The sequence below is a fragment of the Bos grunniens genome, chromosome 5 (genome assembly GCF_055505025.1).
Source record: "Bos grunniens cultivar Pamir isolate PY7600 chromosome 5, Bosgru_T2T1.0, whole genome shotgun sequence".
Lineage (NCBI taxonomy): Eukaryota > Metazoa > Chordata > Mammalia > Artiodactyla > Bovidae > Bos > Bos grunniens.
In genome coordinates, this window is record NC_141169.1 from 41271341 (window position 1) to 41286944 (window position 15604).

Below are 15604 nucleotides of genomic sequence, written 5' to 3' on the forward strand. Positions count from 1 at the left end.
AAGGGGGGAATCAAGACTTTAATTTGGGATGTCTTCAATTATTACAGACAAACTCGGGACACTATACATTAAGTATTAGACACAGTGTAAAGACTGCAAAAAACAGAATCAGAGATTTAAAATACAAAAAACAGAGAATTAGAGAAATAAAATCAAAGGAAAGTAAGTACGTTAAGCAGTGATTTATTCCAGTCTCTATCTCCAAAGGCCATAGTCTTATCTCTCTGCTGTGGTGCCTCTCCAAGGCTCTGTCTGGGTACCATCCAGCTGCAGGGCTGGTGTACCTCGGAGACACACCATGGTCTTTCAGGACAACCCAACTTAAATAACTCGTCCCTTTCAGAAATCTGACTTCATCTCTCCTCATCAGAATTATCCATGATAACTGAAACTTTCCTTGATACTTTGAAGCCTCACCTACATGTTTTTAGGGGAGGGAGGTCAATGCCTGATTAAGATCATGGGCTCTGGAGCAGGACTTCCGGATTCAAACTCTACTTCTGTTAGCTATGAGGGGGGCATGCTTTTCTTACTCTTATTTTATGAAATTACAAAATCTGAACAGGGAAATGGTAGTTTTACACTCAAATAGTTTGTGAAATATTACCAGGACACATTGTTACAGGGAAGCGCTGTCCTCAAAGTCTGAGAGCAAGTTTGGGCTCATATGTATTATGCACTGAATAGAAAACAGCATGACCTAATCAATTACCTCAAGCCATCGGCCACATGTAGCACGATTCTGTGCTGCAGCGTTCTGGTAAGACTGGTTTTGTCTTGCTGAAGCAGGCGGTCCAGGGAACCCTTGGAGGCTAATTCCATCACCAACATTCGAGGACGAATCCCAGCTGCCAGCAAAGATATTAAGCTGGGATGGTGGAGGTGGCAGAGCACCACCAGCTCCTGCAAAGTCAAAAATCATTTAAGAGTAAATAGACCATCACTTCTTACCCAAATACCTCCTTCCATAAGTCCATCAACACTTGGAGAACAGTTTTCCCTGAGTTACCGGATTACAGCAAACTATCCATTTCTTCTTTGAGCTTATTTATATTTTCCACGTTTTCAGAATTAAACCACTGGTTTTGCAACTACACTGTGAATTAAACATTTAAGTTCTCCTTTTCTGTTTGCTTTGCTTTATCAGAACATTTAATGCTGGGACAATACATACACTGTGGCAACATTAATAGTTCATGTCAGTCTTACCTACTGAATCTTCCTTAGCCATAGATTCCTGAGCAGCCACTACTGATCAACTGCACTTGGCGTCTGAGGAACCGCCTGCCTATTATCTCTGGTTTGATGACTAGAAAGTTTTACAGAGAAGAGTATCTATGTCTACAGAAATATCTGGCATTGCCCCCCATCAAAACTCTCTGTTGACTTCCTGTTACTTTTAGATTGAGATCCCACGCACTTACACAGCCTTCATGGCCTGACCTGATCTCTCAAACCTCATCTCCTTTCCCTTTCCTCCTTGTTCACACCTGTGTTATTAGATCCCCGAAAGCCCAATCCCAGCATACACCCAGCTCCTTCCTTTCAGCCTCAGGGTATTTGCCCTTGCTGATACCTCTGCCTAGAAATCTCTTCAATCTTCACATAGCTAAAGTTTTCTTGCCATTCAGACCTTAGCTTAAAACTCTTACTTCCTCAGAGTGATCGGCCCTGGTAATCTCTCTAATCCAAGAAGTTAGCTAGAACAGAGAGGTCTCTATCCTGATTCTAGGCCATATCACATGAGACTTTATAATCTCTTTCATGATATGGTTGTTTTTGAATTCTATACACATATTATTCTGTATATTTCACTCTACTCTGAAACTATATTTACTTGAAATTTATAGCTTCTGTGGTATTAAATTAATTCATGTTTTAAACTATGGTTCAGCAGCAGCTCTGCTTCTTAACAACTGGCTTCAAAGATGGGGATTATCAGTGCCAACTGCATTTATCAGGAAACTGAAGTATGAAGAATTCTGCAAGCTGAAGAATAAAGGCTCAGTGCCCTAAGAGGAGATTTTTAAGAACACAGGCTTCAAACTGCAATCATACCTCCAGAGAGGATAAAAATCTTTTTTTTTTTTTTTTCCTTCTATGTCTGATTAGCTCAGTTGGCTAAAATTGATGAGAACAAGTCAATTTAGCTCTGTTTTCTTTCATAAGCACAGACAGAAGCCTAATCCAAATTTCCTATCCTAGGAAAACAGCTCACTGATTGCAGACAGCAAGGAGCAAAAGACTGTAACAGATCAGCCCTGATTCATAACCACAGGTAGAATGACCCTCAAAATGTAGCATTGAACACTGAAGTGTTTTTCTTTTTTTTTTTTAAAGAAACACATTACATATACCATTTTTCTATTTCTATTATTTCCTTGGTTCATCTAGCTGCCCATACACTAATCAGTCCAATATGCTTTTCTAGTGTTCTGATTTCCAACAAGGTTTCCTGAGCACGTTACTTAAAATTTGAAACATGTTGAAGACTAATGATCAAGACTGAAAAAGCAATTTATACAACAAACTGCCTACAGACAGAAAAGAGATTGTGCCCAGATTTGGTTCACTGACTTACAAAATATTATATACAAAATGTGTATTAATTTATTCCTAGAGCTACCGTGTAACTTTTGGTACTAATAATTAAAATTACTCCAGGACATTTTACACAGACATGAAATGTTTTCATTATTCAGAGTAATTAATATATTGCAACTGTACTTTTTGTTTACGTTAGTTATTTAGATTCAGATATAGGCACAATTTTTTTTAATAAATCAAGAAAAATAAGAATGAATAGACTCAAAAATACAGTTGGGTTCTGGTGTAAGATTGCAGAATCCACACTGGATTTTATCTATCTTCACTGTGTCTCTCTCACTCATCCCTACTGTTAGGAAAGACTCAGAAAAAAAGAAATAAATCCCCACCAGTATTCAAAACACGAAAGGGCAATGGAGTGACTACTCTTGGTTATGCATTCAATCAAATTTCATTCTTCCTAAGAGTATCCTGGACTTTTGCTGTGGTACCCAACCCTCACCTAAACAGCTGATGAACTTTAAGAGGAACTGATTCCAATCAGTTTAAGGAGAACTGATTCCAATCAGTCCATCATGGACCCTATGTTGCAGTCCATAGGGTCGCAAAGAGTCGGATACGACTGACTGACTGAACTGAACTGACTCCAATCCCAGCTTCAGGGAAAAAGGGGAATTAAAAAAAAAATACCCTGCTCATTACCACAGTGATTGGTTCAACAACACAGGCCTATGCCAGTCAGCAACAGCACTGCCCTGAACATTGGTGCTTGCTGAAAAAAGAATATGTGACTTAACTGAGTCCAGGAGAAGTTTTCAAATAGACTACTGTCGTATGGATTTTGGTTCCTTTGAACTGCAAAAATGCAAAAGAGGTGCCCTCTTTTCTTTTGGACTTGTGAAGCCTAGAACAAGAATTCTCAGAATACTGTCTTTTGTTTGTTTTTCAACAAGAGAAACAAAACAAACCTATTTCACTCCATAAGGAAAGGACAAAAGTGGGATTTTATAACAAAACTCAACTTTGAAAACACGGTCAATACAAGCAAGTGCCAAACAAGGGCTCCAGAATATTAACAATGTATTATTTAATGTAATAATATTGTTGCATTTCTTACTTGTCTTAACAGCCTAAGTGATGTATGTTTATTAAAAATCTTCACAGCCACTTCTTCTCCTTCATAGGCTGCTCGATAAACAGACCCAAAACTGCCGTCACCTTTCAAAAAGAAAGTACAAAGCACTTGGGTTAATCTGTGCAAGCAGAAAAACTCAATAAATTGTATCTTTTGTAATTATATTTGTTTTGAAGAGAAATCTGACCCATGAGTTTCACTACATCAAGTCTTCTTTAATGCTTGCTCTTCCTTCTTCTACTCCAGGAACCAAGATGCAACTAAAGGTTTTGTCTCTAGCCTTTCTGTCTTCCTTTTACACACTTCCTACTCAATTACCTCATACATTCCCTAACTTCATCTATCTCTGTATGCAGAGAATTTTCACATTTAAATCTATAGTCATAGCTACACCTGAACTCTACCCTATATTTACAGCTCTGTGTTGGAGATAAGCACTGGCGTGCTCTTCTGAATCTCAACTGCATTCCATCAAAAGTCCCATTATCTTTTCTCCAAAACAGTTTTTATCCTACCTTTCATACATCTGATAAAAACAAAATAAAACTCTCTTTGTGGTCATTCTGGAGTCAAAAACCAAAAAATTATCTCATGCCTCATAAGAGAATGCCTCATGACAGCCTCACAGCTGCCCAGCTCTACTGTGCTGCCTCTCTTATGCCCAAGCCTCCCTTCCCATTTCCACTACAATTGCACCCTCTTGGTACCTTCATGCTTTCTGCCTACACGTGGGGCCTCATGACTTCATTACCCCTAACTCATTCTCTCTCTCCTGAAAAATTAGCTCTGTAATTACATTTTGATTATGTCATTCTCTTGCTCAAAAACAAATCATTCTACATTGTCTACCAAATGAAATCCAAAATCAAGTTCATATTCATTTTGCAGCCCCAAGTTCCCTTTGTGGTTCTCCTCCTGGTTCTACTTCTTTCTACTCTCACTCTCTAGACTCTGGGCCAGTAGTTCTTCTCCTAGATTTGGCTTCACAGTACATCCAAAGAGCTTTTTGAACACAGGAAAGTCTGAATCTATCCTCAAAGATTCTGACCTAATCAATCCCAGGAGGTACCGTTCATCAGCTGGTAACAGCATAAACCACCAGGGTTGAGAACAACCGATCTAGCAAGCTGGAATAGTCAAAATTTCTTAAACATGCTTTCTATCTTCAGACCTCCATCTCCTTGTTATGCCATAATTTACAGAGCTCTTGTTTCTCCCTCAGCTCAACCCGTACTTCTCTGATTGTAAAATGTTTTTAGAATAATTTATCTGGTTTGTTTAGGTCAGTGGTTCTCAATCAGGGTGATGATGCTCCTGACCTCCAACCACCACCCTTGACAGTGTTTGCAAACATTTTTGGTTGTCACATCTGGGATGGGGTGAGATGATATTACTGACATCCAGTGGGTAGAGACCAAGGATACTCCTAAATACCATGCAATGCATAGGACACTCCCCCCAACAAAGAACTATCTAGTTCCGAATAGCAAAAGTTAAGAAACTCTGATCTAGACTGCTTTTTGTAAATAAACATAGAACTAATGAATTTATTGGAAATGGGGTCAGAGTATAAGGAGTACTCATAAACATTCTCCTATCTCCGTGAAGTGTGTGTGAAGTGAAAGTCACTCAGTCATGTCTGACTCTTTGCAACCCCATGGACTGTAGCCCACCAGGCTCCTCTGTCCATGGAATTCTCCAGGCAAGAATACTGGAGTGGGGAGCCATCCCTTTCTCCAAGGGATCTTCCCAACCCAGGGATCGAACCCAAGTCTCCTGCATTACAGGCGGATTCTTTACTGTCTGAGCCCCTGGGGCCCCACCTATCTGCTAAATAAAAGCGTATAAAACATAGGTGCTTTTGAAGGTAGTCAAAAGGTACAAACTTCCAGTTATAAGGTAAATAAATACTAGGTATGTAATGTATAATATGATTACTATAGTTAACAGTGCTATATAATATATATGGAAGTTGTTAAGAGAGTAAATCCTAAGAGTTCTCATCAGAACAAAATTTTTTTTTATTTTTATCTTTTATATATTAATATATGCAAGGATAGATGTTAATAAAGTTACTGTGGTAATCATTTCACCATATATGCAAGTGAGTTACTACACTGTACATCTTAAACTTATACAGTGCTATATGTCAATTACACCTCAATAAAATTGGGAAAAAACACAGGTGTTTCAAAAAATGAACTTTTTGAACACTTCTACATAACATTGTTCAAAATGTGTCCATTAATCCAACACACATCTTTTAGTGCAGTAAAGAGGTATATTTGGGAGAGCTGTATGTGATGGCTTGAGACTCTTTCAGAGAAAGAAAATAGTATGCCTCGTACTTGACTGTATCTTTCAAATCACAAGTCAAGTTTGGTGTTGGTTAAGATCTAAGATTCAGTGTTGATAATTCAGCATTTTGTGTTAACTTACTAGTACTAATTGGAGAAGGTGATGGCACCCCACTCCAGTACTCTTGCTTGGAAAATCCCATGGATGGAGGAGCCTGGTAGGCTGCAGTCCATGGGGTCAGGAAGAGTCGGACACAACTGAGCGACTTCCCTTTCACTTTTCACTTTCATGCATTGGAGAAGGAAATGGCAACCCACTCCAGTGTTCTTGCCTGGAGAATCCCAGGGACGGGGGAGCCTGGTGGGCTGCCATCTATGGGGTCGCGCAGAGTTGGACACGACTGAAGTGACTTAGCGGCAGCAGCAACTAGTACTAATATATTCACTTCCAGAATTCTAAGGTATTTAAAATCATCCTAAATTTTCCAATGTAAAAAATAAAGGTAAAAAGGAGTTTATTTACTCCTACATGTCATATCCCAAATTTTAGACTTGGTTTATTAATAATATTAATATTCTGGCATATATTTTAATCATCCTCTCTGCGAAAGTTTAATTAAAATTAAATGTAAATACTCATAACAGCAACAAATATTCCACAAAGTAAAGTCAGAATTGTCTTTAAATACTTTACATTAAATAAATTTAATACTCTTCTCAGTTCCCAAGGACTCTTGGGAATGTTTAGAACTTGAGTACATCAGCAATCTAATACTTTTGAATTTTTAAACCCAAATTGGTTTTTGTGACTATTTTAATGAAAATTTATGATTGTTATATAGAATAACATAACTGCCACTATCACTACATAGAGGTGTTCCTCCTTTATTTCTTTTTGCAACTGGAAAATGGCTGAATTACTCCTCTGAAAATTTCCTAACTGCCTTCCCTATCACTGACAATCGAACAGTTAAAACAAATGCAAGGACGTGTTTCATAAAACCTGTGCTTCCACAGAGGTGGAAACCTAGAGTACAAATGTGTGTGAGCAAAGCAAATTCCAGATTTGTAACACATTACTTTAAAATATATTATCCCAAAGGAAAAACATTACAAAAATATATGAAGACACTAAAAACTATGACAATTTAATTATATGTGAATATTTGCTAGATTATAAATAAAAACCGTACCCTAATTTTTATTCTCAAACCAACAAAACAGTTACCTAAGAGAAACTCTGGAGCTTGTTCAAATTCCAGTTCATCATTATTCAACATAATATTTCTAGGCAGATCAGCCAAAATCAAATCAGGAGCAATCTGAGATATTGGAATTGTGAGCCTTGGTTGATCTGGATTTACTAGGAGGTCTCCTGAGAAGTACATAAAACATTTTTTTAAAAGATAAACCTTTAAGATTGTACATAAATTTGTCCTTTTGATTTACAGAAATAATCACATATTGTCTATGCTTTCCAATCACTCTTAGGTTCACTTTCCAATCTTATTTTTCTCTAGAAAATTTGAGAATGTTTTAAAAGTTGAGTTACTCTCTATTTGGAAGTTTAAGAACTCATTCCTAGGTTCACTTACTAGAAAGTAGAACTCAGAACTGCCCAGGCTATTTATATATGCCTAGGAAATTATATATTCTTTACTTTCACAACATTCATGGAACACAGCATATGGCTGACATTACTAAGTTACTTCCATGTATCATCTATTTCAATCTTCATAACAATTGTATGGCATAGTTTTGGTTAGTAATCTCACTTCACAGATGACATAACATTGCTCAGGAGCCAGTATTCAAACTCTCACACCAACATTTTTTCTGAATCTAGAGTATAAGATCTCACTGGCAATAAATATATTTTTCTGAACTGTTAACTATAATTGAATGTAGTATCCTCTAACTTATCCCTTATAAATAAGAGCAATCAATTTGTACATTTATTTCAAAACTCACTTCACAAATATTGAAAGGATCACTTAAAAACACTTGTAAGTTGTGTCAACACATACATACCTTCTTCTGCTTTCTTCATCAAGTGGTCAAGCAATATTTTTTGATGCTCTTCACCATCATTAAAACTATATAATGCCCATTTCTTCAGCAGAGTTTCTCCTTCACCACAAATATCAATCTCCAATAATCCAGGAAACCACTCTTCCATGAGAGAATCAATGTGGTCCACAACTTGGCCCAAAAGAATACAGCCTATGTCATCCAAAGAGAACTTGATTAACATCCCAGCTGAACCTTATCCTGTCACAAACTGAAAAGAAGAACTAGAGACTTTTTAAAAACTTTAGATTTCTTTAGTGGTACAGTTCAGTTTTGAATTAATTTCCTTACCTTTTCTACAAGAGGGAACTGTAATTTTTAAGAAACTCTCTGGGTGATGATCTAAAACTTCAGATCCTACCAAGCAGTAAGCTTCAGGAGACCAATTCAAGTAGATGCCTTGCCGCCAATACATCCTGTTTGGGCGAAGTGCTCGTTCTGAAAGAAATTTCAGTTCAGTTCAGTCGCTCAGTCGTGTCCGACTCTTTGCGACCCCATGAAAGAAATTTAAATGAACCCAAATATAGCTATTAGTTATTTGTTGTTGCATAAACTGTAGGGGAAAAAAAAATCACTGCACATATTACAAGTGACAGTAACAGAGATGTATTTGTTTTGAAGGAAAGTACTGGAATTGTTAATGATATATTATCTGTTAAATATAATATTAAATATTTTATCCTCAATTTTGAAATGAAATAAACAAATGCCCAGTAGATTACCTAAGACAGATTTCAGGTTCATGGTGTGAAGCAGTTTAACATATGTAATAGATGAAAAAGAGAATCATAAACAGATTCCCATAACTTTTAAAAAGAGGTTGGTGGTAATGCTAAAACCAACACTTTGATGTGAGGTAACTATCTATATGTTGATTAACTGCAAGCAAGATAAGGTTTATTTCAGAATACAGTACCATCTACATAAAGCTGATTTTAAGCACAAAACAGAAAAATTATATTTTCCCCCTCGGAGCATTAGGATCTCTCTTTCTTCCAGGAGGAAGAGCTAGCATTGTAATTTATAATTACAGCATGATAAAGTCTTTATTCTTTTTTGTAAACCCCTCAGGGACCATGCAGCAGAATAGAGCTATTGTAGTCCCCACAGAGAATGGTTAGGACCTGTTACTCTATTAAACAAAACTCCCTGACTGAAGGGGTGGTCATTTCTAGCTTTTATTTCTCCACACATGCATGTGCATTTGTGTGTATGTGTAGGGAGATAGGTGTTTTTACGCCAATGACTCTGTAATTTCATCTTTTAAAATTGCTGCTTCTAGTCTGCTTTGGTTTGCAAAGCAAGATATTCATACACATCGTAAATGTGTCTAAAATAAGTACACATGGACTTTGAGGAATTTTATTCTTAACAAATTTCATGAATTTATCCGTGTATATTTTTATATTGGCCATGCTCAGGTCTTTTGAGCTTATTTCCTGATTTTCAGCTGCATTATAAACCAGTAAACTCTAGGAAAATGACATATTAATTTTAATACGCTTTCTAACTATCTTCTCCAAATATTAATTCTTCATTAAATACATACCTCTTCCTGAAAGCATGTAAGGTGAAATTTCAAGCAACCGATTGATTAATCTCGACCAAAAGCCCATTGGAAAATAAGGCATTTCATACAGTCGAATGATAATTTCAGAGTTCTCACAATGGGGAAGCTCTATTACAGGCCTGTGGTCAGACAAACTAAAGATAAAAGCACAGTATCATTATATAGCTTCAGAAAATGCCCAACCATTTTGACCAGAGTGCTTTACTACTTGAAATCAATGAACTGATGATGATAAATATTCTAAGCAATTTTATCTTTTAGTAATGTTATTTTGCTACATACTCTTCCTACTTCAAAATTTAATGGTTAATCAATTTAAATCATGCTCAGATATAGTGATATATAAAAATTTTTCAGTAATCCTGTTTACATTATAAATAAATTATTATAGTTATGTATAAAAAGTAAAGGGATTATATAAAACTTCAAAAAATGCATGGCCTAGAATCAAGTGTATATCTCTGTTTAGAATTAGTTACCATCTATCAATCAGTGCAATTTTCACTTTTCAATGTCATTTACTTTATAACATTTCCCAGGTTTTATAAGGCAGTAAGAAAAATTTCTACAACACAGGGCTAGAATTTAGGCCTCCTTGTGTTGGCCATATCCTCTGAAAATTCAGTCATAAATTATTTAAAGACTGTTGAAAACTCACCATTTCTCCAGAATCTGCCTAATAATTCCTTCAATATCATATAAGGAACATACATACACACACAGCAACACACACACACACATACTCTAATCTCCACTATTAACCTTTCTTAAATAAACTGAGCATTGTCAAATCAAGTAATAATTATATAGATATAAAATCAGTCATTTACATCTTTAAAATGTCAAGTGTAGTTTTCATCAAAAGAAAATGTTATACTCCAGTACAAAGTTTACACAAGAAAAAAAAAATTAGTACATTCATCATAAACCAAAGTTACTTTCACAACTAAAAGAATATATGGTAAATTTCCATAGGGTAATTAAATTTTTAAGTTTTGGCTTACCTGCTTGGAACCAGTAAATACTCTTCTCCAATTGGCAAGGCAATCTGGAATTTTTCTAGGAGTTTAAAGTACTGTGCCATGTAGTTCTTTGGAAATCTCTTTTTCTTTGAAAGAAATTTTTCCACATCTCTACGTGAAATAATTCCCTTAGGATGTTTTGGAAAGCCTTCCACTTTCACTGTCAAAATCTGAAAGGTTTAAACTTATACATAATCACAGAATTCGTTTTCTGGGAAGTTCTGAATTTAAAGAATTTCCTTTGCTCAGTAAAAATGATCAAAACAATTCTAATGTTGTCAAGTACAACACAGGACCTAATTTCTCTACCTAGCAGCCACGTAAGCCTAGCATCTTTCACACACCCACTTACACACAGAAATTGTTAAAATAAGTGAGTGAATCCAGATCAGAAACGATGGAGATCCTCTGATACCCATGAACCACAAGCCTTCCCCAGTTCAATTAATACATCAGTCCTTTGCCCCACATGCTTCTTACAGTCTCATCAATGATATATTCTGGAGGAAATTATCTTCCAGGCTGTTCCCACCACAGATGTGCAACAGAAACGCTGCTTTACATTTGTACAACTGGAAGTGGGTCTCCATTAGTGGAAAGAGGGGCAGCTTAGTAAACCAAGTGATTCTCAAACAAGTAATCACTGAATTTCAGTGGACGCCATCAGTCTGAGTCATAGGTCAGGGATAAAGCTTGAGAATCTACTTTTTTAACAAGGAACTCTGAAGATTCTAATGTGTAGACCATAATTTGAGCTTTGATCATCATCACAGCAATTAAAAATATGAGTTGAGAAGAATTCAGGTTCAAATCCAAACTCTACTGCCAGTTGTATGACCTTGAGAAAGGTATTTAATTTCTTTATCCACAGTTTCCTTCTTTGTAAAATGAGAAATAAAAGTAACTCTTAGACTGCCATGAGAACAAAATAAGATAACATACATAAAACACGTAAAATACATATCACTATTTTTAGCAAATAGGAAGCCCTCACATTTTACCAATCCTATTTACCTATTCCTATTTATTTTACTTGGATAAACTAATTTTAAAAAGAGATTTGTGCTTAATTTTCTTTAGTACATCTATAATATTTAAGGGATTCTTAAATAGAAACACGGGGAAGGAAATGGCAACCCACTCCAGTACTCTTGCCTGGAAACTCCCATGGACGGAGGAGCCTCGTAGGCTGCAGTCCATGGGGTTGCTAAGGGTCAGACACAACTGAGCAACTTCACTTTGACTTTTCATTTTCATGCATTGGAGAAGGAAATGGCAAACCCACGCCAGTGTTCTTGCCTGGAGAATCCCAGGGACGGGGAAGCCTGGTGGGCTGCCGTCTATGGGGTCGCACAGAGTCGGATATGACTGAAGCGATTTAGCAGCAGCAGTAGCAAATAGAAACAAACACTGTTTGTATTATTATCATCATGTGGTTGGGTAAAATACTGGATTGTAAAATCCTCAGGTCTGAGGACATGTCTTACTCAACTCTGTTTCTAATTTGTATGTATAATGTTATTGAATCAGTGAATAAATCATTAAACATAAAGCAATGTATAATGGGTCATTAAATAATTAAAACTATAATTTGAGACTTCTCCCATATTCTGTTCTTTATAGCCCAAACTGCTCTTAAAGTTTAGGTAGTGAGGAAAACTGCTGTTTTATTGTTTCTAAAGTTGCTAAGTCCCTGCTGGCCTGAGTCCTTTTGAAAGAGGTTCCCTACCATAGTTTGGCCTCAGGCCAAACTACAGGGAGGGAACACAGCCCCACCCTTCAGCAGAAAATTGTTTTAAAGATTTACTGAGCTTGGCATTGCCAACAAAAGAAGACCCAGTTTTCCCCACAGCCAGTCCCTCCCATCAGGAAGGTTGCACAAGCCTCTTAATCCTCATCCATCAGGGAGCAGACGGAATGAAAACCACAATCACAGGAAACTAACCAAAGTGATCACATGGACCACAACCTTGCCCAACTCAGTGAAACAATGAGCCATGCCGTGCGGGGAGACCCAAGACGGAAGGGTCATGGTGGAGAGTTCTGACAAAACATTCACTGGAGAAGGGAATGGCAAACGACTTCACCATTCTTGCCTTGAGAATCCCATTAACAGTATGAAAAGGCAAAAAGATATGACACTGACTGTGAATATTCCAGGTAGGTAGGTGTCCAATATGCTACTGGAGAAGAGCAGAGAAACAGCTCCAGAAGGAATGAAGAGTCTGAGCCAAATCAGAAACAAAGCCCCATTATGAATGAGTCTGGTGGTAAAAGTAAAGCCCGATGCTATAAAGAACAATATTGCACAGGAACCTGGAATGTTAGGTCCATGAATCAATGTAAATTGGAAGTGGTCAAAAAAGAGATGGCAAGAGTGAACATCAACATCTTAGAATCAGTGAAGTGAAATGGACTGGAATGGGCGAATTTAATTCAGATGACCATTATATCTACTACTGTGGCAAGAATCCTTTAGAAGAAATGGAGTAACCCTCATAGTAACAAAAGAGTCCAAAATGCAGTACTTTGGTACAATCTCAAAAACAACAGAATGATCTTTGTTTTGTTTCCAAGGCAAATCATTCAATATCACAGTAATCCAAGTCTATGCCCCAACCACTAATGCAAAAGAAGCTGAAATTGAATGGTTCTGTGAAGACATTCAAGACCTTCTAGAACTAACACCAAAAGAAGATGTCCTTTTCATTATAGGGGACTGGAATGCAAAAGTAGGAAGTCAAGAAACAGCTGGAGTAACAGGCAAAATTGGCCTTGGAGTACAAAATGAAGCAGGGCAAAGGCTAACAAGAGTTTTGCCAAGAGAACTCACTGATCAGAGCAAACACTCTCTTCCAACAATACAAGAGATGACTCTACACATGGACAACACCAGATGGTCAATACTAAAATCATTATATTGATTATAATATATTATAATATAATATATAAAAATGTTATATTATATATATATAATATAATATATATAATATAATTTATATAAAAATATTATATATTATAATATATAAAAATCATATATATTGATTATATTCTTTGCAGCTGAAGATGGAGAAGTGCCATACAGTCAGCAAAAACAAGACCTCGAGCTAACTGTAGCTCAGATCATGAACTCCTAATGGCAAAATTCAGACTTAAATAGAAGAAAGTAGGAGAAACCACTAGGCCATTCAGGTATGACCTAAATCAAATCCCTTATGATTATACAGTGTAAGTGACAGGAAGATTCAAGGGATTAGATCTGACAGACAGAGTGCCTGAAGAACTATGAACTGAGGTTTGTAACATTGTAGAAGGCAGTGATGAAAACCATCCCCAAGAAAAAGCAATGCAAAAAGGCAAAATGGCTATCTGTGGAGGAATTACAAATAGCTGAGAAAAGAAGAGAAGCAAAAGGCAAAGGAGAAAAAGAAAGATATACCTATTTGAATGCAGAGTTCCAAAAGATAGCAAGGAGAGATAAGAAAGCCTTCCTAAGTGATCAATGCAAAGGAATAGAAGAAAACAATAGAACGGGAAAGACTAGATCTCTTCAAGAAAAATAGAGATACCAAGGGAACATTTCATACAAAGATGGGCACAATAAAGGACAGAAATGGTATGGACCAAACAGAAGCAGAAGTTAAGAAAAGGTCGAAAGAATACACAGAAGAACTAAACAAAAAGATCTTAATGACCCAGATAACCACAATGGTGTGATCACTCACCTAGAGCCAGACATCCTGGAGTACAAAGTCAAGTGGGCCTTAGGAAGGACCACCATGAATAAAACTAGTGGAGGTGATAGAATTCCAGCTGAGCTATTTCAAATCCTAAAAGATGATGCTGTGAAAGTGCTGCACTCAGTATCCCAGCCAATGTGGAAAAATCAGCAGTAGCCACAGGACTAGAAAAGTTGTTTTCATTGCAATCCCAAAGAAAGGCAATGCCAAAGAATGTTCTACCTACCACACAATTACACTCACTTCACATATGAGCAAAGTAATGCTCAAAATTGTTCAAGCTAGGCTTCAACAGCATGTATACCAAGATCTTCCAGATGTTCCAGCTGAATTTAGAAAAGGTAGAGGAACCAGAGATCAAATGGCCAACATCCCTTGGATCATACAAAATGCTAGAAAATTCCAGAAGAACATCTACTTTTGTTTTATTGACTATGCTAAAGTCTTTTAGACAAAGGACAAGACTGTGTGGATCACAACAAACTGTGAAAAATTCTTCAAGAGATGGGAATACTGGACCACCTTACCTGCCTCCTGAGAAACCTGTATGCAGGTAAGAAGCAACAGTTAGAACCAAACATGGAACAACCCACTGGTTCCAAATTGGGAAAGGAGTACATCAAGGCTGTATATTGTCACCCTGCTTATTTAACTTATATGCAGAGTACATCATGCAAAATGCCAGGCTGGATAAAGCACAAGCTGGAATCAAGATTGCGGGGAGAAATATTCATATCCTCAGATATGCAGATGACAGCACCATTATGGCAGAAAGTGAAGAAGAATAAGAGCCTCTTGATGAGGTTGAAAGAAGAGAGTGAAAAAGGTGGCTTAAAACTCAACATTCAAAAAACTAAGATCATGTCACCCATTCCCATTACATCATGGGAAATAGATGGGGAAACAATGGAAACAGTGACAGACTTTATATTCTTGGGCTCCAAAATCACTGCAGATGGTGACTGCAGCCATAAAATTAAGAGAGTTGCTCCTTTGAAGAAAGCTATGATAAACCTAGATAGCATATTAAAAAGCAGACATCACTTTGCCAACAGAGGTTCTGGACGTCTAGTCAAAGCTATGGTTTTTCCAGTAGTCATGTATGGATGTGAGAGTTGGACTATTTAAGAAAGCTGAGTGCCGAAGAACTGATGCTTTTGAACTGTGGTATTGGAGAAGACTCTTGAGAGTCCCTTGGACTGCAAAGAGATCAAACCAGTCAA

The 15604-nt window shown here is 37.0% G+C and overlaps 1 protein-coding gene across 4 annotated transcripts in view; it reads right to left on the reverse strand.

Annotated features, from left to right (window-relative positions):
• Positions 1-15604, reverse strand: part of LRRK2 (leucine rich repeat kinase 2) — a 211469-nt gene that overhangs the window by 65377 nt on the left and 130488 nt on the right. For all 4 annotated transcript variants that reach the window (XM_086399919.1, XM_086399918.1, XM_086399917.1 and 1 more), the window contains 7 exons: positions 10624-10811; positions 9599-9753; positions 8341-8487; positions 8011-8202; positions 7208-7354; positions 3665-3765; positions 713-903 (listed from right to left, as the gene is read on the reverse strand). In XM_086399919.1, the coding sequence (XP_086256045.1) occupies positions 713-903; positions 3665-3765; positions 7208-7354; positions 8011-8202; positions 8341-8487; positions 9599-9753; positions 10624-10811 (1121 nt within the window). The remainder of the gene's footprint in view (positions 1-712; positions 904-3664; positions 3766-7207; positions 7355-8010; positions 8203-8340; positions 8488-9598; positions 9754-10623; positions 10812-15604) is intronic.